Genomic DNA, 23088 nt, shown 5'->3' on the forward strand with positions numbered 1-23088 from the left:
TCTAATATAGCAAATGTATCATTGTAATGTGCATGATCATTTCATCCCTTACTAGCATGCGGTTAGTGCATATAGTATATGCTTATTAGGATCATGCATGACAAATAAAAATCTTTGAAATTCATAGCCTACCACTATTGCTTGAATGATTAATTGATCTAGTGGTTAGTATATGAATTTGTTCATGAGCAAGTGAACCCATATACTTGATTTAATTTGGATTGCTAATAGGTGACAAGTACAACATTGGCAAGATAACCCTTGTAAGAGGTGTGAAGAAGCTTGTCATTGGTTCAAACCGGACTTGAAAGTTCAGGCAAATCAATTTAGTTCAAGTCAACTTAGAAGCCCATGATAAGTAACAAGAGTACAAGAATAAGACAACAATGCAAATGGATATCTAGTTTGTTTGTTTCAAGTGGTATCTAGACTCAAGCATTTTATCAAGAATTCACAAGTGGTGTCTAGATCAACTTACAAGTGATATTATATAAGTGGTACTCATGAATATACCAAATATTCAAGAAATGGTTTTTATTGACAAATCAATCATACACGTGGTATCACATCTCTACACATGGTATCAATCATACAAGACGGTGGTACCACAAGTGATCCTCAACCTTAAGTGATCATCAAGTGAAGAATGCATCCCTTATCAACAAGTGGTACACAAGCTCAAGATTATCAAGTGTTATGACCATGTTTGGACATAGGGGGAGGAGTCTCACTACAAGTGGTATCAAGGTCACAAGATCCTACACATGGTGTCTAAAGAGCTATACAAGTGGTGTCCATAAAAAATGCAGGATTCAAGTGTCAACCATCTATCCCTAGAGCAACCCTTTGTATCAAGAGATACACACCTTTTATGGAAATTTATGACAAAGGGGGAGAGATTAAGACAAAGATATTACAATTGGGGATTTGGACATGGACAATGGACAAAGAGGGAGCAACATTGAAGAATAGAGAAGGATCAAAATTCTTAGACAAGAAAAGCACACAAGTAGGGGGGGGCAAGCTTATGAACTTTGATTGATTGCATTTGAGATGTGCATATTCTTGTGCTTGCTTGCATTTGCATGTCTTTAAATTTGAAATGCATGCTTGTGTGGTGTATGCTAGTGATAGAAGTTGAATGATGATTTGATAACTAGCATGCATAGGATGGTAGCTAGACTTGTATTTCTACACATGGTACTAGAACCTTTCTTATAATGTTGATCTCATGGGGTTTCTAGTATTTTGTTGTCTAGCTACGCATGGTGCTAAGGGTGGTGTTAAAAGTACAACTCCGATTGGTATTTTAAAGGTTTATTTTATACACCTTAGCACTATTTGGTAGTAATTACTCTCCTAGAATTCCAATCTATACATATGTGCAAGCTTTAAACCAAACACACTAGCACATATGTAGGGGGGAGCTAATAGTACCATTTTGGGTTTGTGGTACTTATCCAAAATTATTTACACATGGTAAAATTGCTTGGGCAAGCAACATGAATCCAAAAGTGCTTAATTTCTATATCTTTGTAGAGTTGTCATCAATTACCAAAAAGGGGGAGATTGAAAGGTCTCTAGTTTGGTTTTGGTAATTGAGTGACGACCTAGGTGGACTAATGTGTTTAAATTTGAAATACATAGGTGATTAGTCCATAGGTACACTTGTGTGAGCAACTCATGCCATGACGGTTAAGATGGCTTGGATTTGTTGCAAGGCTCACACATGTGATGAAGGATCTCATTGCATATGAGACATGACACTGAGTCATGTGACTAAGGTGGAGAAGATCAAGACAAGACCTAGCTTGATGGACTGGTTGCAAGCGTGAAGATCGAGTTGGAGGCTTTGGAGCGATAGACCATATGGCGGTGAAGCTTGAGCAAGACTTAGCGCCGATGGACGAAGGCAATGGTGAAAAGCAAGTGAGGTCAAGATTGATGAACCAACAAGGCCACGTGATGATATGAAGTGGATCATATAATTTGGTGATTGGTTGGTGCATGTATTGCATCGACATCAAAGGAGATGGAATGGAATGCACAAGTCAAAGGTATAACCTAGGGCATTTCATTTTACCGGTCAAAGGTTGTGTAGAGAAGTGCATGACCAGGTTTAGGATAGATGGCCATACTATTAAGAGGAGCAAACTTGTTTGCATATCGGTCATCTAGTGCCACTTGAGCGATCTAACTTTGCATACGTGTTAGGATCATGTGGCGTTGAGAAAAGAGTGCTAATCCTTTGGAAAATGTTTATAAAAAGCTAACACATGTGCACAAGTTGGTGAACACTTGGTGGTGTTAGCACACTTGCAAAGGAGAAGTCAAAAGGTGAAGAAAGGAGGCGAAACTAGGCTCGGAGTGGTGCCCCGAGGGCACCGCCACCCCTGTCCGGTGCACCGCCACCCTTGTGGCGGTGACCGGCTGGAGAAGGCCAAGAGGAGCTGGTGCTAGGCCTGGCACCGCTAGTAGTGATGTGCACCATCCCTGGGATGGTGGTGCACCACTAGGGTGTGTCCGGTGCCACCACCGTGGGCACCGCCCCTTTATTCCCGAGAGCAGACAAGTGGGGTTAGTCATCGAACAGGGCACTGCCACCCTATGTCCGGTCCCACTACCACTATTTTTCCAGAGAGGGGTATTTCGGGTGACTGGCTGGTGGCGCCACCCCTAGGGCGGTGCCACCGCCACCCCTATCCAGTGCCCATGATCAGTCAACCTAGCCATTACATGACCGTTGAAGGGGCACCGCCACCCCTAGGGTGGTGCCACCACCGTCATGTCTGGTGCCCTCGCATAAAAGGGATCTTTGCTCCAACGGCTCTATTTGGCTTGGGGCTATAAATAGAGGTGGAGCTTGGGCATTTGGCTGGTTGAGCACCCTTGGGACTGAGTGTCCATGCTTGGGGAGTGCTTGGGAGCCCTCTAACTCACTTGTGCTTGATAGTGATCATCCAATCGAGTGAGTGAGCGATTCTAGTGTGATTGCACCATGAGGTTGCATCAAGTGGCACTAAGTGATCGAGTTGCAAGCTGGTGGTGCTTGTTACTCTTGGAGGTTGCCACCTCCTAGATGGCTTTGTGGCTTATGACTCCGTTGAAGCACGCGAGAAGATTGTGTGGTGCTTCGGAGGAGGATTTGTGAGGGGCATTGTGCTCACCCCGTGGGGATCACAAAGAGCAACTCTAGTCGAGCGTGTTATTGAGCTACCCCTCACTTAGTTTGTGAGGTTCTTGTGGTGTCCAACGTGTGGACGAGGTTTGTGCAACACCTCTTAGCCACCAAACCATCAAGTGAGCGGTCAACACAACGGGGACGTAGCTTGGTAGCAACCAAGTGAACCTCAGGAGAAAATCATTGTGTCAACCTTGTATTCTATCGGTTTGCATCCCCATTACACAAGCTTGTATTTACTTTCACATACATTGTGCTTGTGTAGTTGCTCTTGCAATTAGTTAGCTTGTGTAGCTTGGTAGTTACATTCTTTCTTGTGTAGCTAGAAGTAGCTCCCATTGCGTGACTAATTTGGTTTGTGTAACATTGTTAGTCACATTGCTTAGTTTATGTAGCTAAGTAATTTGTGCTCTATAATTTGGCATTGGTTGCCTTATTTCTTGAGCATTGCTAGTGAGCTTAGGAGTTTTGTGCTTTTGCTTACTAGTTGTGTAGGAGCTCCCCGGTGTGCAAAGTACTAGTGGTATAGGTTTATATGACCTTGCTCCTAGAATTAGTTAGGTGAGCTCTTGCTAACCCGGCACCTTTTTTCTTAACTAGGATCTTTTATAAAGTGCTTGAGAACTTAGAGGGGTGTAGTCTTGGCTAGACTGATAGTTTTAATTCCGTATTTGTTTCGGTTAGCCAACGCGATTAATTTTAGAAAGAACTATTTACCCCCTCTCTAGTCCGCCATCTTGACCCCACAACAGGTGGAGGGCCAAGGGTGTCAACTTGCCCCATAGGGCATGGTGTTGGGACTTAGGCTTCGGGTTGGATGGGGATGCTAGACCCTGTGATAGGATTGAAAAGGGCTAGTCTTGTCTGAGCTGGTGTTCAAGCAAGACGTGTTTCTGTGTGCCCAGCTAGGAGTCATGGATTCGTGAATCCCCATTTCATTTCAAATGGTACCTGCTTAATTGACTATGCTATGACACCATAGTAAGAACTAGAACAGAAAAGTAAAAAGATTATGATTGCTTACCACATGCCTGAAAGTAGCATAGGTGCTCACCTAGATCCCATTTGGCACAGCTCAACTTCATCATTGGAGCTATTTTTTTGGAAAACAGCTTTACAAGCAACTTTCTCTCTGAAGTTGAGTAGTTTTGGAAAAGTTGTTTAGCAAAACAGCTCCGCCAACAGCTTCATGCATGACTGAGAGAGGGAAATGAGGAAGAGAGCTGTGAAAAGCTACTTTTTCAGCTTCACTTCTTTCCATTCCTTTGTGCATGAGAGCATAAAAGAGGAGCTTCACCGTGCAGCTATTTTGAAAAAGGATGTTTGGCAAAAAAAAATAGCTCATGAAATTGTTGGTGAAGTTATGCCAAATGAGGCCCTAGAATGGTGCATAGTTTTATAGAGTAGTTTAATTTATGGTTTTTCTAGTTACAATTTAGTTTGAACTCTTAGAATTAAGTTTGATTAGACACTCAATTCACCCTACTTAGGTGTTCATAGGATCTTTCAGTGACTCAAAATGCTAGTTCTTCATAATTTAATCCGAGACATGTTGTTCTTAAAATATTAGTATTTTTGGTTATTAAAATAAAAAATCTCAATGACTTTCATCCTAGATACAAAAAAGAGAGACAAAAAATAACGGTGAATTTGATGTAGTACATCTTCAATGTTGGTATTTGTTGATGGGAAATAGTCAATATTATTTTTGCTAGAGGACATCCTTCAATTTTGACAATTGGCTCTTAGACACTATACCCTTAAAATAATTTTGTTAGGAGTAGATGGATCAAAATTAAAAGTGACTATTATGCCCCTAATTATTATATCATAACCCTTAATAGCTATCTTAAAAATCCATATCTTTCGCATATGAAGTTGGATGAAGATGAACTAAAGTTCAATGAAATCTATAACCTTGTACTTGATAAGTTTTAATTTTATATTATTTAGAGTGCCAAAATTTTATTTTTAAATTCTCAGCATTTTAAATTCAAAATTAAAATTTTCAAATGACCTCAAATGTCTATGCGTCACCTATACAAAAGTTGTAGTATAATTTTATAGTTAATAAATTTTTTATCCAAAGTCATTTAGAGTCCTAAATATTTTTTTTATTTTCTTAGATTTAGAAATTCAAAATTTTGATTTTTCAAACAACTTCAACTGAAGCCATTTGAAAATTCTAAATCTCAAATTTTGAAATCTAAGAAAAACAAGATTATTTAGGACTCAAAATGACTACAAATAAGAAATATCAACTATAAAGTTATAAATTATATTGATAACTGCAACATTTGTTTAAAACCGTGTCAACATCTGAGGTTGTTTGAAAATATTAAATTTTGAATTCCAAAATATGAGAAGTTAAAAAGAATTTTTGGCACTCTAAATAATTGCAAATACAAACTTGTTAACCACGAAGTTGTAAATCTCGCTGAGTTCTACAATTCTGATATAACGTTCGTCTTTATCCAACTTCAAATGCATACATCATGTTTATTAATAACTATATAATAGTAGAATATAGTGTTTACGTTTAAATTTTCTTCCACCTACTCTTAAAAAATATTTTAATAGATATAGCATCCAAGAGCTAATTGTTATAAGTAAAGAGTTCTCTAGCAAAGATTAATTTATATTTATGTTCTATATCTCTTATAATCCTAAACCCCAACTACAACTCTATCTAGATATGCAAGACATCCACACCAGCGGTCTACTAGCACGAACAATTATGACACTTATCTATTCATGCAAGCAATACACGTCATTATGCCACATCACCCACTAAAATTCACTCGTGATTCCTGCAGCAACGCGCTGGGTATGCTTCTAGTATTAGTAAGTTTATCTACATTGATTTATCAAAAAAAGTTTATCTACATTGAAAGATGTTTCACACAATTTTTCACCACTCCACTAGCACGTACAATAATGACAATTATGTATTCGAAAGCAATCCACGTCACTATGTCACATTATTCACTAAAGTTCACTCGTGATTCTCGTAGCAACGTGCGAGTTATGCATCTCTGAAATTTGTCTACATTGAGGGCCTGTTTGGAATGGAGGATCTTCACAGAAATTTCAAAGGAATCGCCTTCCTCTATTTTGCTGATGTCATGTAGCGTTTGGAATGGAGGAAAGCAACTTCCATGTTCCAGAGGAAAGGATTGGTCTCAGTGGCAAAACACAGGAAAAAAAGAATCCAATCCAACCCAAGGGAATCGTTGGCACTTGCACAGCTCTCTGCTTAACAAGAGTGCTTACCTTGAGCACTCAGGAGTCATTAATGGTATCATGGACCGAGCTGTCTCGCGCTCTCACTGTCTAAAGAGCCCTAGAGTGCACCCCCAAAGACTAGCAGTAGCCCACCCTTCTTGATTGTTGCCTGTTCTATTTGCCATGTGCTATAGCTACTAGCTTCTTGATTGGAGAGATCGAGAGTAGAGATAGCAGAACAGAGAATAACTACAGCCATGGGAGACAGGAGGGGGAGGGGGAGGGGGAGGGGGAGGGGAAGGATAGAAGAGGATAAAGACGTATAGTGGACTGTTGGTGCGTGAAGAGCCTGTGAATGGACTAGGTCTATGGACCAGACCTAACTAGTGATTGAAGAGAAATTGTCACCTATACAAAATCATTTATACGCAGCTCTTAATTCAGAGAAAATTATTGTGTGAAATGTTATTTTATTAGTCTTATTTTTCATATTCCTATGTTATAATTCCTGCGTTCCAAACACCTCTTCTCACATATTTTCTGTGATTTTCCAATCCTCTATTTTCTCACTTCATATATCCTTATTTCCTGTGTTTTTTTTTTTTTTTGTTCCTCTGATTTCTTTTCCTCCATCCCAATCAGGCTCTGAAAGATGTTTCACACGATCTTTTTTAGTTATTAAAGAAAACGCAACCACAGCACATCTGCTCCGGCTCACCAACTCTCTGATATACGTTTACTCTAAAAAGGACTCTCTGATACGATGGACCCACTAGGCCACTACCTCGCCGCCAATAACCAATCCCTCCGAGTCAATCGTGAATGTCAAGAACAACTCTTTGAAGGATAACAAAAATAAATGAATGAACAAGAAAAGGGGAAAGTAACGAGGCGGTTTGTCATTGAAGACTCCTCGAAAACCAAACTAACCCTTCCAATTCCAATCCAAGGGTGCGAGGAGAGCTGCTAGCCGCCGCCGCCGCCGCCGCAGCCGCCATGTCGGGAGGAATCGCGCGCGGCCGCCTCGCCGAGGAGCGCAAGGCCTGGCGCAAGAACCACCCCCACGTCCGTGCCTGACTTTCGATCCCCTCTCCCTTTGTCTCTATCTCTCGTGCCGCCGCCCGATTCAAGTCTCGATCTGATCTCCTTCATCTTCTGCAGGGTTTCGTGGCGAGGCCAGAGACGCTAGCCGACGGGTCGGCGAACCTCATGGTCTGGAACTGTACCATCCCCGGCAAGCAGGGGGTAAGCCCCGGTAACCCGCTGGATTCGATTTGACCCGGTTCGGTAGTATAATTGTAATCAAGCTCGATAGGATTTTTAGGGAAACACGATGTTGCGATGTGTGCATCAACGCCCTTGTGCAGTTTTGCTCCATGATGAATTTTAATTATTTTATTTTATTTTCCCCACACATGGTCTATGGTTTTTATTATTTCTTGACTGTATTGCTTATTGAATAGCTAAGGATTTCTATATTAGGAACTGTGCGTTCTACTTCTTTTGATTCAAATACAAGCTAAAAGAATTACTAAGACTTTTCCTCACACGATTTGCCTTTTAAGTGTTTCATTATCGTTTCGAAGTTGGAACGCATGGTAGAAAGTTGGAAAATCGTGTTGACTATGTATTTCTTTTTTGTCCCAGTGATTCATGTCAATAGATTTAGAATACCAGTGTGTTGTAGGAATTAAGAATTATATGCCACCTCCACCACTCTACCAACATGTAGTCACATTGGCATGCTGTTTTGTAGTGGTTTCTAGCTCCATAACTCCGTGATATTCTTTTCATCCCCTGATCCTGGCAAAATGTTTGTTTGTTCCTATTTTGTAGCATGTATGTATGTGTACTATTTGTAAACAATCTCGAAACTTTGATCTACAGTGTCTTTTGCTGATTACTTCCCAGCACTCTGGAATGTTTTCAGGTCCAGTGTCCATTTTGTTTTGACTGATGTACCATTTTACTTTGGAACCTTACATTTCATTTGTTTCTAACTATCCTCTCTTCTATGCAGACTGATTGGGAAAGTGGGTACTACCCACTTACCCTTCATTTCAGTGAAGACTACCCAAGCAAGCCTCCCAAATGCAAGTTCCCACAGGGTTTTTTCCACCCAAATGTTTATCCTTCAGGAACAGTCTGCCTCTCAATTCTCAATGAGGATAGCGTAAGTGTTCAAACTGTATTTCACAGGCTTTGTCTAGCATTATGCCTGCTGAGAAATTTTCACTTCTCATTGTACAATTTCAGGGTTGGAGACCTGCTATCACTGTTAAGCAGATTCTAGTTGGAATACAGGACTTGCTTGATCAGCCCAATCCCGCTGATCCTGCTCAGACTGATGGTTATCACCTATTCATCCAGGTTCGAAAGAAACTTTGATCATTCGGCTATTTGTTTTTCCTTTCTCTCGAGATTAATCAGCTTTTCTTTCCACCAAACCAAAAAATGCAGGATCCAGCAGAATATAAGCGACGTGTTCGTCTGCAGGCCAAGCAATATCCTGCTCTGGTCTGAGGATGTTGGCATACTAAGAGATCCATGATCCATCCTGCACATCCGCATAGTAGTTGCAACATGTTAAAATTATGGTCTCAATTTGGATTTGACAAGATATAAGTTGTTTGGAGGATTGCCCAGTGTAAACCTGAACCTTTTATGATGTGTGGGGGTCCGGTATTGGTAGCAAAAACCGATTCGTTTAATGCTGTAAGTGCTGCGGCCACTGATATTTTGTCTATTTAACTTAAACTATTTGTTGTGTTGGTAATCTATCTTGAAGACAAATGTTTTGTCTGTTATCAAAGAAAGTTATCTGCGTTTGTCTATTAAGTTGTACCTTTATAAGAACATGTTATTTAGTGATTACATTGAGACGACATATAGCATGTACAAATCTACAATGGCTAGGACATGCACACAATACAGAAACGACACCAAAGGCACGTCACAGCACTAAATATCCGCTAGATATCGGTTCATTTCGATCGAGCGTGAAGCACCTTGATGTAGGACCCAGCTGAATGATAAAGCCAACTTTTCTTACATCCATTTGCTTCTCACTAAAGCTAGACACGGAAGAAAAAACGTGGACCACTGGGTGCAAAATTCAGCACCCTTGCCAGGGAGTTGCGTCTCATTATCCTGTAGTCTTAACTCCTAAGGCCTTGGTTGTAGCCCACATTGGCTCCACCGTGGCCCAAGTATTCAACAACTTCTTTTATTATTGTAAGCGATAGGCTAGGTATATGCATTATCCTATACTTGATCAAGTTTAGAAAAACACAATAATAATTAGGCTGACATCAAATCGGCATGATTAGATATATTTATGAAATGTAGTTTCATAACTTATCTATTTGATACGCTTCTTCACAAGTATGATCAAGCTTAATATAGCTAACTTATGCCAAACTTAGATTCCTTATATTCTAGGACATATAGGAATATAGGATGCGTCGTCTTGATCTTATGCTTTGGAAATTCCTGCACTTGTCATTCATGTCCATGAGCCGCCCAACCATGACAGTACATGGCAGTTGACGGGTTTAAAATTTCACAATAAATTTTCATGTTGCTTTTGAAAGTGAAGCTCAATTTACATCAACAATGCTCGCGTCAAACCCTCTGCTCCTCATGGATGGGGGCAACGCGCGACGGGCCAGCACAGCACGTGCTAGCTCTTCGAGTGAAATGAAACTACGAAAGCACGTCCTAACTCAAATTACATCATAATATATAGTTAATTGCTAGCTGCCCAAAAGTTATATGCTAACTGCCTTCCCAAAGTCATCACTGCCCTACATCATCACTGCCCAAAGTCAAACTATAGCTAACTACTGCTAATTGCCCATACATGCATGGATCACTTGTTGTCTGCAGTGGGGGCGTTGAGCTTCTCATCCATAGCATCCACCTTACTGAGGTCGCCGACCTGCCCAGCCACAGCGTCAAGCTTCTCAGCCTTGGCGTCCACCTTCTTACTGAGGTCGTCGACCTGCCCAGCCGCAGCGTCAAGATTCTCAACCATGGCGTCCACCTTCTTACTAAGGTCGTCAACCTGCCCAGCCGCAGCGTCAAGCTTCTCAACCATGACGTCCACCTTCTTCCTAAGGTCGTTGACCTGCCCAGCCACAGCGTCAAGCTTCTGCATGATGGTGGCAACAACCTTTGCATCCAGGGCTTCCATGAGGTCAAATGTGGACTTGGAGACCTATGGAAGAGAAAGTTAATTAATTAGATGTTTCAATAAAGAACAAATGTGGACAGTTTAGACATTCGAAGTGTTTCCACTGAAATTATTCTCTTTTTTTTTTGCGAGTCCGCTGAAATTATTCTCGTAGAAAAGTATTCTACAAGCTGCCAAAGCCATCATTTTACAGAATGCCAATGTATAGATCACAGATGCTTTTAATAGTATACATCAAAAGTAAAGTAACATACAACTGGGTTTTAATTTTTTTTATGGTTCACAAAACACCACTTTGATACAAGTAGCAACAGTTAATTACCTCTTCACAAAGTGGCTCAAGATTGAGGTCCTTTTCACTGACTTTTCTGTAAACCTTATTCGCCGTCTTCTTAGCTTTAACCTCTTGGTCAGTTTCACTTTCTATGTCAGTCTTTCCTTGGGATATGTTGGTAACTCCATCAGGCTGCAGAGAGAGAGAGAGAGAGTGACATCAAGATGGCTTTTTACTTCAATTTTTGTTTCATTCGATTCGTGTGCGCACCTGGATAAAACCTCTCCAGCCACATTTAGATCTAAAACAGTTCCATGTTGCATTCATACTGAAGAAATGACATACAAGGAACGTCAGATGATAGTTAGATCCTGAAATATATAGCTAAAGAAACAACAGACCAACAAAATCACATATTCAGGTGTGGACAACTCACCCGTCCCTTCGGATGTAGACACTGAGGCTCAAATCCCCCTTACCCTTAGATCCACCATTGCACTAGCGAACAAAAGGAAAGTTATACTTCATTATTTGTCGCTAGATAGCTCAACGATCCAAAATGCAATGGATCGCTAAAAAGAAATAATACACCAGTATTGCGTGTGGGTTGAAATGTTATCTTGAATCAAGTCAATTTGAAATGTTGAATGGATGGTTTAGAGATGCGTCACCTCTGGGGAACAATTTCTTATCATTCATGTCTTAAATCAGATAGACTGCTTGGTTATAAAGCTAGATATAATTCATGAAAAGACAGTAAACTGGAAGCAGCACAAAGGTTGTAAAAAACAGATGCTTCATACCTGTGGGCACAACATGCGCTGAAAATTTCCAAGTTTCCACTGCTTGGGATTAATACCTTCGTTTTTCAAGTTCTGAATGAGCTGCCCAAGTCTCTCCTCAGACGAAGCCGTGTAGTTTGCCGAATGAACTGTAATGCAAAAAAAAAAAAACACATCGCATCGGTTAAAAAAGAAATATGCTTCTGCATCCAGTTGTTATAAGCAGAATGACAATAATTAAATTAAATTGTAAAAAAGTAGATCCTAAGTAGAGGAGAGCACCGAAACTGCAGAAACATTGAAATTCTGAGGCATAGTCTGTGCGTATCACCAATTTTAATTTATAATATACGTCAAACAGGCTAACACCATTTAACTTAAAGTTCTAAACAAACATTTGAGCACGTGCATTGAGCTGTTCTGCTACAAGTCCAATAGGAAGTAGTGGAGTTTGAAGCTTTTTTTTTTCAAGTGTGAGCTCGCTTGGGGCCATAGAAACACAACACTTCTGAGCTATAACGAGCGGCCAAAGATACGACCATTGGCAACGAAATAAATAAAACTTCAAACATGGAAAAATTACCATCCTTTCCCAGGTGCTTAGCTCCCAATCCAAAGCAGTGACACACGCAATCACTTATTTAATTGAAAAAAAGGGACAGACACAGAGCAACGAATGCTCCACAGCTGGCACAGCGCATTACCGTTCCTGGAGCGCAGGGGAGCGGGGGCGTACCGCCGCGCGTCCGGTGCGCTGCGCACACAGCAGGCCACCTCGGGCCGCCTGGGGACGCGTCCCGGCGAGGAGTGGAGCAGCCGGATGCGGTGTCCCCCAGCGGCGGCCATCGACGCGGCGGCGACGGGGAGGCGGCGGCGCGCGGCGAAGAGGAGGCCCAAGTCCCCGCCGGACGCGGCGGCGGAGGACGAGGCGGAGGCGGCCATGAGGAGCGGCGAGTGGAGGGACGGCCGCGGCGGCATCACGGAGCGCCGAGAAGGTTCCGGCAGCCTGGTTGGTCAGGGGGTGCGGGCGGAGCGGAGCAGGGGATGAGGGGTTTGGGGGTGGGGCCTTGCCGCCTTGGTGAAGAAGAGAGGGGCGCGGAGCGGAAGAGGGCGTTTTGGGTTTTGGACATCGGCCGCCGCGCGTGTGGCGTTACGGGGGTTTTGTGCCATGTCTTACGGGCGGGTCCCGCTGTCTAGTGAGGGATGGTAGGCACCTCATGAATGAATGAAAGATATCTGCTTCCTGTCAGAATTTTTGCTACGTTTTAGTACTATATATTTTTTCCTATTAGATATGTGCCCGTGTATTTCACTGGCGTCACAATTTTTTTGAATTAAACTTCAGTAAACGGAGGCAGACCTGTGAGTTCCGACAACTTTATATGGGATGCGGATATATGGATCCGGTCTTCGTGTCGTGACTAGGTAGGACGTGGATGTGTGAGCTTAAAGTGGAGTATAATTCGTTTCGGAGGGGGACGCGTGAGTGTAGATCAAGATTTGGTATCACCGTCTAGGTGATGACTTTTGTTCGGCTGGTACTAAAGTCGGCTAAATCTGTTTTTGTTGTGAGAAAAAAAAATACCGTAGATTCTAGCTGATAATTTAGCTGATAAGTTCAAAGTGAATAGACTCAAAGGTCTTTTTAGCGTAGAGATTAAAATATATAGGATGCGTCGCCTTATAGACAGTACATGACCACAAGCTTTTGAAATTCGTGGACCTGTCATTCATGTCCATGAACCGCCCAACCATGACAGTTGACGGGTTTAAAATTTGACATTAAAAATTATCATCTTGCTTTTGAAAGTAAAGCTCAATTTACATGAACAACGCTCGCGTCAACCCCTCTGCTCCTCATGGACGGGGGCAACGCGCAGCAGCCAGCACACACAAGTGCTAGCTCTTCGAGTGAAATGAAACTACGAAAGCACGTCCTAACTCTACGAATTTTGAAATGAAACTACGAAAGCAGAGCAGGAGCAGAGCAGATCGTTGGCAGCCCCTGCAGCTTCAGTCGCAAATCGGCGTGATCTGTCGTCCTCTCAGGAGAAGTTCACGCGGGCCTCGTACGTGAGCCCGAGGCACCAGTTGGCCGGCGCGACGTCGGTGGCGACGATGGTCTGCCGGGTGGTGTAGGAGGTGACCTTGAAGCTGAGCGCCTGACCTCCGAGCTGCGCGAACGCCTGGTACGCGGCGCCCCAGTTATGGCTCATCCGTATCCACGCGCTGGAGGCGCCGGTCTTGACCCACATCTCGACGACGTCGCCGGCGCCGCCGACGTTCATCACGTACGCCAGCAGCCAGTAGGGGTTCCCCTGGAGCGCGAAGCGGAGGCCGCCCCTGCGCACGCAGGGCACCCGGCGGTACATGACGGGCACGATGCCCGCGCGCCACTGCGCCATCTTCATGAAGGCCGGCTTGGAGAGGTCGAAGTGGGTGCGGGGCGGGTTGCACCACCCGCCGTTGTTGGAGTCCTGCGCCCAGTTGGGCGGGCACAGGTTGGTGGCCGTCACCGTGATCACCGGCGAGCCGCTGTAGCACCAGGGGGACCCCGTGCACCGGATCTGGTAGCACGTCCCGCACCCGTACCCGTCCTTGAACAGCGTCGTGCTCAGCGCCGCCGTGTCAGTGCCGTACCCGGTCGCGTACAGGTTGCCGTACCCGCACGCCCCACCTGTGGAAACCGTCGGACGCCCCGGCCGTAAGAGAAATGACAAATGCATGCCAAGAGGAAACGAGCGTGGCAGTGCAATGCCGGCCGCGATGTGAGCAACGTACCCATGGTCTCCGCTGCGGTCTCGTCGCCGTAGAACGTGGCGTGCGCCGGCGTCCACTGCATCGCCCTGAACCTCGCGTTCGCCGTGGTGGCCGCACATAGCAAGGCGATGATGACAAGGGCCAAGAAGGCTGTGCCTGTGGAGGGAGAAGCCATTACTACTCTGTTTTGTTGCTGCTCGTGGTGTTGTGCTGTTCTTCGCTTAAGGCAGTTGAGCCCTGCAGACAATGCAAGGGGCGACTGTATTTATAGCTTGCGCTGGATCAATCAGAGAGGAATCCGGTGATGATTGGGACCAACACATTATTCACGACGACCTCCCGCAAATCGGCAACGACGTGCACGCACACCGGTGAGGCATGGAGATTGGCACGGTGCACCGGCCATACGTGCGGGCAAGAAACAGGGCTGTACCCTGATATTCTATCGGTTTTTTTGCCGGCACGGCTGATTGGATGTTGCGAATGTGTCTTCTGACTGAAAATTTTAACGTGTTATGTCCTTTTAGAATGGGGAGAATGCTTTTTCGTGTATTTGGTTGACATTTGGTTCGGACTCTGGGCTTCTTGAGAATCATATAGGGAAAAACAATTCCATCTTATCCAAAAAGTACTGGAGGGAATTTCAAAACAAAAAGTACTGGAGGAATGTAGCATAATGATTTAGTTACAGGACATTATAAATAAATATGGTGTTCATTCCGGCCGATAAGGTCTGGATAATGATTTGATCTTTTATTACTTGGTGCTGATAAATGGTCAACCCATGTTGTGTAGTGCCTTCTTTTGCTGTGTGTGTGGGGTGTGGGTGTGGGTGTAGGGGTGGGTGGGTGTGGTGGGGGTAGTGGAGATGTGTAGTGTAGTGCTTTTTCTGTTGTGCAGAGAGTGAGATGGTTTCATCATTCATCCTAGTAAGATTGTGTTTAAATTCAATGAATAAAGTTTAGGGACGTCGTATCGAATGTCACATCAGATGTGACTTATGAGTGTTTGGATAGTAATAATAAAATAAATTACAGAAGTCTTCAGTAATCTGTGAGACAAATTTATTAAGCCTAATTAATCTGTCATTAACACATGTTAATGTAGCACTACATTGTCAAATCATAGACTAGTTAGGCTTTAAAAAAAATCGTCTCATAAATTAGTCGTAATCTGTGCAATTAGTTATTTTTTAGTCTATATTTAATACTCTATGCATGTGTTAAATATCCGATGTGATAGAAAGTAAACTTTGTAGGAGAGAAACTAAACAACGCCTGATTCTAAGTCAGCCCAACATGAAGGCCGGTGTGCACCTGCAGTGCCCGGTGCATTCGCAACAACTCTGCTGCCATGAAACAAGAAAGCAAGAAATTTTCATTCTGTTCGGCTGCCAATATTTTGGCTGCGCTGCAGCTGCTGCTGATCAGCCCAGCCAATAAGCTGCAGGCAACTTTCAGCACCAGCCGAAATGCAGCAGCCGAACAGCTAAAAGCCATTTCAAATTCAAGCATCTCAATTCAAATATTGGCGCCAAACCAACGAGCCATTCAAATTATGGCGCCAAACAATAGAACTCATCACATTCTTATATGTAGCCCAACTCCAACCTCTTAGAAAGGCAACTCAAGACAGTTTACTGTTCAATACAACAGCTCAATACCGATTACAGATTACAGTTCAATACAACATATAGGCCAACTCCACCTTGGCAACTAAGTTGAACCAAAAGCTGAAACAGTTCACTACAACAGTTGAAATTACAATTGAATACAACAATTCAAACTACACTCATTACAACATATTACAATCTACATATGGCCCAACTCCAACCTTTTTCAAATGGCTACCATGGAGCATTTACAAAACTGTAGTCCATTCCGAGGTTGTCAACCTATAGGTTGCAAATGGATTTTCAAGAAAAAGCTTAGGCCTGATGGTACAATTGAGAGGTACAAGGCAAGGCTTGTGGCCAAAGGATGCACCCAAAAAGAGGGTGAAGATTTCTTCGACACCTATTCACCAGTTGCTCGATTGACTACAATTCGCACCTTAATTGCCGTGGCTGCCTCTCATGGTCTTATCATTCATCAGATGGATGTTAAGACAGCTTTCCTGAATGGAGAGTTAGAAGAGGAGATCTATATGGATCAGCCAGAAGGGTTCATTGCGGATGGTCAAGAGAACAAGGTGTGCAGGTTGTTAAAATCATTATTGGCCTAAAACAAGCACCAAAGCAATGGCATGAAAGGTTTGATAATACTTTAACATCTAACGGTTTCTCTATGAATGAAGCTGACACATGTGTGTATTATCGATATGGTGGGGGTGAAGCTATTATGCTGTGCCTATATGTTGATGACATCCTGATCTTTGGATCAAATCTCAATGTGATTATGGAAGTAAAGAAACTTCTGTCGAGCAATTTTGAAATGAAAGATTGGGAGAAGCTAATGTTATTTTAAACATCAAGCTTATTAGAGAAGGTGATGGTGGGGTAACTCTGTTACAGTCCCACTATGTGGAAAAGGTATTAAGTCGCTTTGGTTTTAGTGACTGTGATCCTGCTCCCACGCCTTATGATCCTAGCGTGCTATTGAGGAAAAATCAAAGAATAGCAAGGGATCAACTGACATACTCCTAGATCATTGGCTCACTCATGTACCTTGCGAGTGCGATAAGGCCAGACATCTCATATGCTATGAGCAAGCTGAGCCAGTTTGTGTCAAACTCGAGAGATGATCACTGGCGTGCTCTTGAGAGAGTGTTGCGTTATCTGAAAGGTACTATGACTTATGGTATTCATTATACTAGACATCCAAAAGTGCTGGAAGGCTATTGTGATGCCAACTAGATTTCTGATGCTGATGAGCTATATGCCACGAGCGAATATGTGTTTCTGCTTGCAGGTGGCGCTGTTTCCGGAAGTCTTGCAAGCAGACTATCTTACGAAGTCTACAATGGAAGCAGAACTCGCTGCATTGGACACTGCTAGAGCTGAGGCCAAGTGGCTTCATGATTTCCTATTGGATTTACCGATAGTTGAAAAACCGATACCGGCTATTTCAATGAACTGTGACAACTAGACTGTGATTACAAAGGTCAACAGTTCCAGGAATAACATGAAGTCCACAAGGCATGTTAAAAGAAGATTAAAGACTATCAGAAAGTTGAAAACCTCTGGAGTTATAACGTTGGACTATGTCCACACGTCGAATAATCTGGCAGATCAATTCACTAAGGGACTGTCACGAAATGTGATAGAAAGTGCATCAAGAGAGATGGGTATGAGACCCCGTGAAAGTCTACTGTAGTGGTAACCTGCTCTATGTGATCGGAGATCCTGTGAAGTAGAGTGGTGAAACAAGCTATAAGTAGACTAAGAGGAAAGTTCCCTATGAACCTATCTCTGATGCATATCTTTCTTTCTGTAAGGCAGGATGGTGTTTACCTTAATGTATTTTGAAAGTCTAATAAAGATGAGATGTTGTCCTATAGAACATCTTTTGAGAAGTACACCTATATGAGTCAGACTACTGGTCACAGTCTATGGGACCTGGGTTATCCCTAAACACTCATGAAAGGCATAGAAGTATGACTTATATGCTTCAAACAGCGGGGATGCTTGTTGCAACCTAGTACCACAGGACTTGAGTGAATCTCACCTCACACAAAACTGTCAATTCAAGGCTAGTCCATTGTTCAGTTGTGACTGAGTGAAACTCTTGTTCTAGGTGGATGTTCAACTTAACAGTCTCCATCGAAACACTGGTATATCAAAGAATTGTGATTCTAGAACTATACAGTTACAAACCCTAGAGTTTGGTGGGGATTGTGGATTTATTATGGGCTAGGCCCATTTATATATCTAATAAATCAATAACTCTATGGCTTGTAATTATGGGTATTATTATTTGTACTAGATTAGAAGTTAAAAGGACGTTGACTCAACTTAAATGATTGGAAGAGATCCGTCTAATTTGAGAAGTTGAGAAACGGACAAGGCGTGCCACACGCGTGCGCGCGCCGCCGCCGCCGCCGCCGTCGGCCGGGGCGTGGCGTGGCGAGCGAGGCGAGGCGAGCAGGCGGGCGGGCGGCGGGCGGGCGTGTTAATTTTTAGCACCCACTAACTCGACCTGACGCTTGATCTCCCTGAGACTCTCAATCTTCCCGGCGCATGCCTCCAAGGCTTCTCGGCTTCCCTTGCGATTCTTCCATCTCCAGATAAAAGAGACTCATTCTAGAAACACGGTTCAGTTATTTGATAGCTTTCCTCATCTTGTAACTCTGCGCGCACGAAGGAGCGAGAGGCAGGGCCTCCGAAGCCCTTGTCGTTCGGGACCTTGCACGGGGGATCGGCAATTAGGTTTTTGGGGACTCCACGCGACTGCCCAAGAGTCTTCATCTTCTTCCCGATCACCGGCGTCTTTCTTCGTCGAGGATTCTTCTCCTACCGCATGTCGACTTCGGAATCACGGATGGGAGGGTATGATCGTTTCATCTTCTCTCAATTTGTTCCCTATGTCCAGTATTACTAGTCTGTTTCTGTCAAATATATGCTCCATGTATGTGCTTTATTCGTTACAGTCATGTTTCTTCTATGTAGCCTTATGCTTGTTGCAAATCTGAGATATATATCATGCCAGTTTCTCTGTTATGATTTATGAATCAAGTTCACATGTTTCTATTTTTTATGTTTCACATGATACATGATCTAGCATGTATTTTCACCATGGAGATAATCGATATCATGATTTCAATGATTAATATTCTTTATATTCATCATTATGCTGTTAAATTATGGAATTAAATGACATGGAAATTGCCTATTATTCTAACACTAAGTTTGTTTTTGAGATGATCTAGAAGCATGACAAGAAAAGAGTACAAGGGCATTTGATTGTGGAGTATACTTTGCACACATTTGGTACTCAAATTGGAAGATCAAGATCAAACTTAAGATGAAAAAGAAGTTTAAGTTCAAGTGATGATTGGAGATCATTGGTAGAAAGGAAAGGACTTAAACAAGTAGAAAGAAAAGGACTTAAAGAAGGAATCAAGGTTACTCATCAAATTAAGTCCATCACTTGGGTCAATCAATAAATTCATTTCAAGTGAGTGTCAAGAATGGTTCTTGGAGAGAGGTCACTTCTCCCTAGTGTAGGGATTTGCCGCCTATGTGTAGGTAAACCAAGTGTGGTGCATGGAATGCTAACATTGAAGTGGTGATCCAAGGGACATTTGAGATACTTAGTTGAAGCAATCAAAAGGGTTGATCAAGAAAAGCAAGTAACACCCAAAAAAGAGCTAGTCATGGCAATTCAAGTGGTATTCCAAATAGTCTCTCTCTTGCAAGCATTGATCAAAGAATAAAGCAAGTCAACCACATCATGATAGTGCACTTGATCATATTAGTGATTCTCAATTCATATGGGTGAAGAATGGACTCTATCTATGATGATTGGTCTTCACCAAGCTTATAATTGGACTTCACATGCTATTAGAGTAATGAATTGGAATCTATGTGACTATCCTCTACTCTTAATATAGCAAATGTATCATTGTAATGTGCATGATCATTTCATCCCTTACTAAATGCGGTTAGTGCATATAGTATATGCTTATTAGGATCATGCATGACAAATAAAAATCTTTGAAATTCATATAGCCTACCACTATTGCTTGAATGATTAATTGATCTAGTGGTTAGTATATGAATTTGTTCATGAGCAAGTGAACCCATATACTTGATTTAATTTGGATTGCTAATAGGTGACAAGTACAACATTGGCAAGATAACCCTTGTAAGAGGTGTGAGAAGCTGTCATTGGTTCAAACCGGACTTGAAAGTGCAGGCAAATCATTTAGTTCAAGTCAACTTAGAAGCCCATGATAAGTAACAAGAGTACAAGAATAAGACAACAATACAAATGGATATCTAGTTTGTTTGTTTCAAGTGGTATCTAGACTCAAGCATTTTATCAAGACTTCACAGTGGTGTCTAGATCAACTTACAAGTGATATTATATAAGTGGTACTCATGAATATACCAAATATTCAAGAAATGGTTTTTATTGACAAATCAATCATACACGTGGTATCACATCTCTACACATGGTATCAATCATACAAGACGGTGGTACCACAAGTGATCCTCAACCTTAAGTGATCATCAAGTGAAGAATGCATCCCTTATCAACAAGTGGTACACAAGCTCAAGATTATCAAGTGTTATGACCATGTTTGGACAAAGGGGGAGGAGTCTCACTACAAGTGGTATCAAGGTCACAAGATCCTACACATGGTGTCTAAAGAGCTATACAAGTGGTGTCCATAAAAAATGCAGGATTCAAGTGTCACCATCTATCCCTAGAGCAACCCTTTGTATCAAGAGATACACACCTTTTATGGAAATTTATGACAAAGGGGGAGAGATTAAGACAAAGATATTACAATTGGGGATTTGGACATGGACAATGGACAAAGAGGGAGCAACATTGAAGAATAGAGAGGATCAAATTCTTGGACAAGAAAAGCACACAAGTAGGGGGGGCAAGCTTATGAACTTTGATTGATTGCATTTGAGATGTGCATATTCTTGTGCTTGCTTGCATTTGCATGTCTTTAAATTTGAAATGCATGCTTGTGTGGTGTAGCTAGTGATAGAAGTTGAATGATGATTTGATAACTAGCATGCATAGGATGGTAGCTAGACTTGTATTTCTACACATGGTACTAGAACCTTTCTTATAATGTTGATCTCACGGGTTTCTAGTATTTTGTTGTCTAGCTACGCATGGTGCTAAGGGTGTGTTAAAAGTACAACTCCGATTGGTATTTTAAAGGTTTATTTATACACCTTAGCACCATTTGGTAGTAATTACTCTCCTAGAATTCCAATCTATACTATGTGCAAGCTTTAAAACCAAACACACTAGCACATATGTAGGGGGGAGCTAATAGTACCATTTTGGGTTTGTGGTACTTATCCAAAATTATTTACACATGGTAAAATTGCTTGGGCAAGCACATGAATCTAAAAGTGCTTAATTTCTATATCTTTGTAGAGTTTGTCACTCAATTACCAAAAGGGGGAGATTGAAAGGTCTATAGTTTGGTTTGGTAATTGAGTGACAACCTAGGTGGACTAATGTGTTTAATTTTGAAATACATAGGTGATTAGTCCATAGGTACACGTGTGTGAGCAACTGTTGACACCGTTTTTTTGCACGTGTCAAAATGATTGGAGTGGACTAATCGGCAAGAGGAAATTACTGTATACTTTGATAGCCGATGAAAGCCAGCTTGTAAAGATGGTTGCCGATAGCTGGTGATGGTCCGATGGAGATGTTGATTTAGACTCGGGCGTTGCCGATGAGGTTGGAAGGTGTCATTGTCGATGCTGATGAGGGAAGCTTGAGGGACTACTGCCGATGAAATACAGGAGTATGCTGATGAGGAAGACTTGAAGACTACTGCCGATGAAACAGGGGGTATGCCGAATGGGAAGGAGGACGGTGAGATTTCCATCGTAATTGAGGCGGACAGGGAAATAGATAGGAGTTGATTTCCTTTTCTATATTTGTTAGAGTATGATTCATGTAAGAGTCACGTGTTTCCTTAGATATGGGCTTGGTGTCCTAGTTCGTGTTTGGTTGTGTCTCTTTAGATCAGGGTATAAAATATGGAGTGAGGGGCAATGTAATTATATATATCAATCAATATCAAAACCAATTTTTACTCCTATTTGCATCTACTTACTTTTCGGCGACTTCGTCAATTTGCATTATTTTCTCTTTTACGAGTTCTCATAGATTCGGCGAGCTGCATCGCTTCAGTGCGACCTTCAGGCGATCCTCGAGTTCCGCGTGAGTACCTCTTGGCTGTGACTTCCGGGCGTATCGCTGTTGTCAGGACCAAAGTGCTCGTATCTTCATCCTTGTCGATTAACAGGTCAAATCGACTGGCACGCCTTGGATACCGATTCGGGTATTAGCCCTTTGTGTTTGCAGATCCACTTTTGCATCAACACATCTTTTGGCACGCCCGGTGGGACCAATCAATCCGATCAATATGTTCAATTCCGAGATCGATGCGGGGAACATTATCGCGGTATCATAAGAAGATCTTAAGGAAGAGCAGAGGTAGGCTATGGAAAAGGCCATAGAAGAATACAGGCAGCTTTGTCTGAAATCGTTTAGCCTGAACAAGAGTGGACAAGTCATCCAGAAGCAAGATTTGCCGTTGCCTCGGCAGGTTACCTTTGACTCCAATCCTGGTAAACTCCAAGAGATGGTTAATTCTGCAGTAAATCATGCTTTGATTAATCATTCCAATGTGTTGTCCAATACTGTTCATAATGCTGTGGTTCAAACTCTCAAAGAAGGACAAGCGTCACCGCATTATGTTGGGCCTGCCTATCACCAACTAGAGCCGGCATCTGCCAATACTCCATCAGCTCCCTTGGCCATTATGGGTACAGAAGTTACTTCTTCTCCAGTATCGGCAGGCTTACCTAATATTCAATCTACACCGATACGATTAGATCCGGTACTACCAGGAGGACGAATTCAGCTTAGTACAGATCTATCGCATCAGCTATGTCAGGCCCTGTGTCTCAGAATAGCCAGATTCCTACTAATTGGTGGGGATATGGTATGCCTCCGAGTCA

The 23088-nt window shown here is 42.5% G+C and overlaps 3 protein-coding genes across 3 annotated transcripts; 1 reads left to right on the forward strand and 2 right to left on the reverse strand.

Moving 5' to 3' along the window:
• The first annotated feature begins 7240 nt into the window (after positions 1-7240).
• Positions 7241-9240, forward strand: LOC136533959 (SUMO-conjugating enzyme SCE1-like). Its single transcript, XM_066526472.1, has 5 exons — positions 7241-7471; positions 7568-7651; positions 8427-8579; positions 8663-8776; positions 8867-9240. The coding sequence occupies exons 1-5, from the start codon at positions 7403-7405 to the stop codon at positions 8927-8929; spliced, it is 483 nt and encodes a 160-aa protein (XP_066382569.1). The 5' UTR covers positions 7241-7402; the 3' UTR covers positions 8930-9240.
• A 753-nt stretch (positions 9241-9993) lies between these two features.
• On the reverse strand, positions 9994-12695 carry LOC136533955 (uncharacterized). Its single transcript, XM_066526468.1, has 6 exons — positions 12362-12695; positions 11679-11806; positions 11312-11373; positions 11146-11203; positions 10924-11067; positions 9994-10625 (listed from the first exon to the last, which is right to left on the reverse strand). Exons 1-6 carry the CDS (start codon positions 12633-12635, stop codon positions 10278-10280), a joined length of 1014 nt encoding a protein of 337 aa, XP_066382565.1. The 5' UTR covers positions 12636-12695; the 3' UTR covers positions 9994-10277.
• Positions 12696-13702: 1007 nt separating this feature from the next.
• LOC136533960 (putative expansin-A30) lies at positions 13703-14592 on the reverse strand. The gene is made up of 2 exons (XM_066526474.1): positions 14439-14592; positions 13703-14334 (listed from the first exon to the last, which is right to left on the reverse strand). Exons 1-2 carry the CDS (start codon positions 14590-14592, stop codon positions 13703-13705), a joined length of 786 nt encoding a protein of 261 aa, XP_066382571.1.
• Between the last annotated feature and the right edge of the window lie 8496 nt (positions 14593-23088).

Source organism: Miscanthus floridulus, unplaced genomic scaffold, assembly GCF_019320115.1.
Source record: "Miscanthus floridulus cultivar M001 unplaced genomic scaffold, ASM1932011v1 os_1366_1_2, whole genome shotgun sequence".
NCBI classification, from domain to species: Eukaryota; Viridiplantae; Streptophyta; class Magnoliopsida; order Poales; family Poaceae; genus Miscanthus; species Miscanthus floridulus.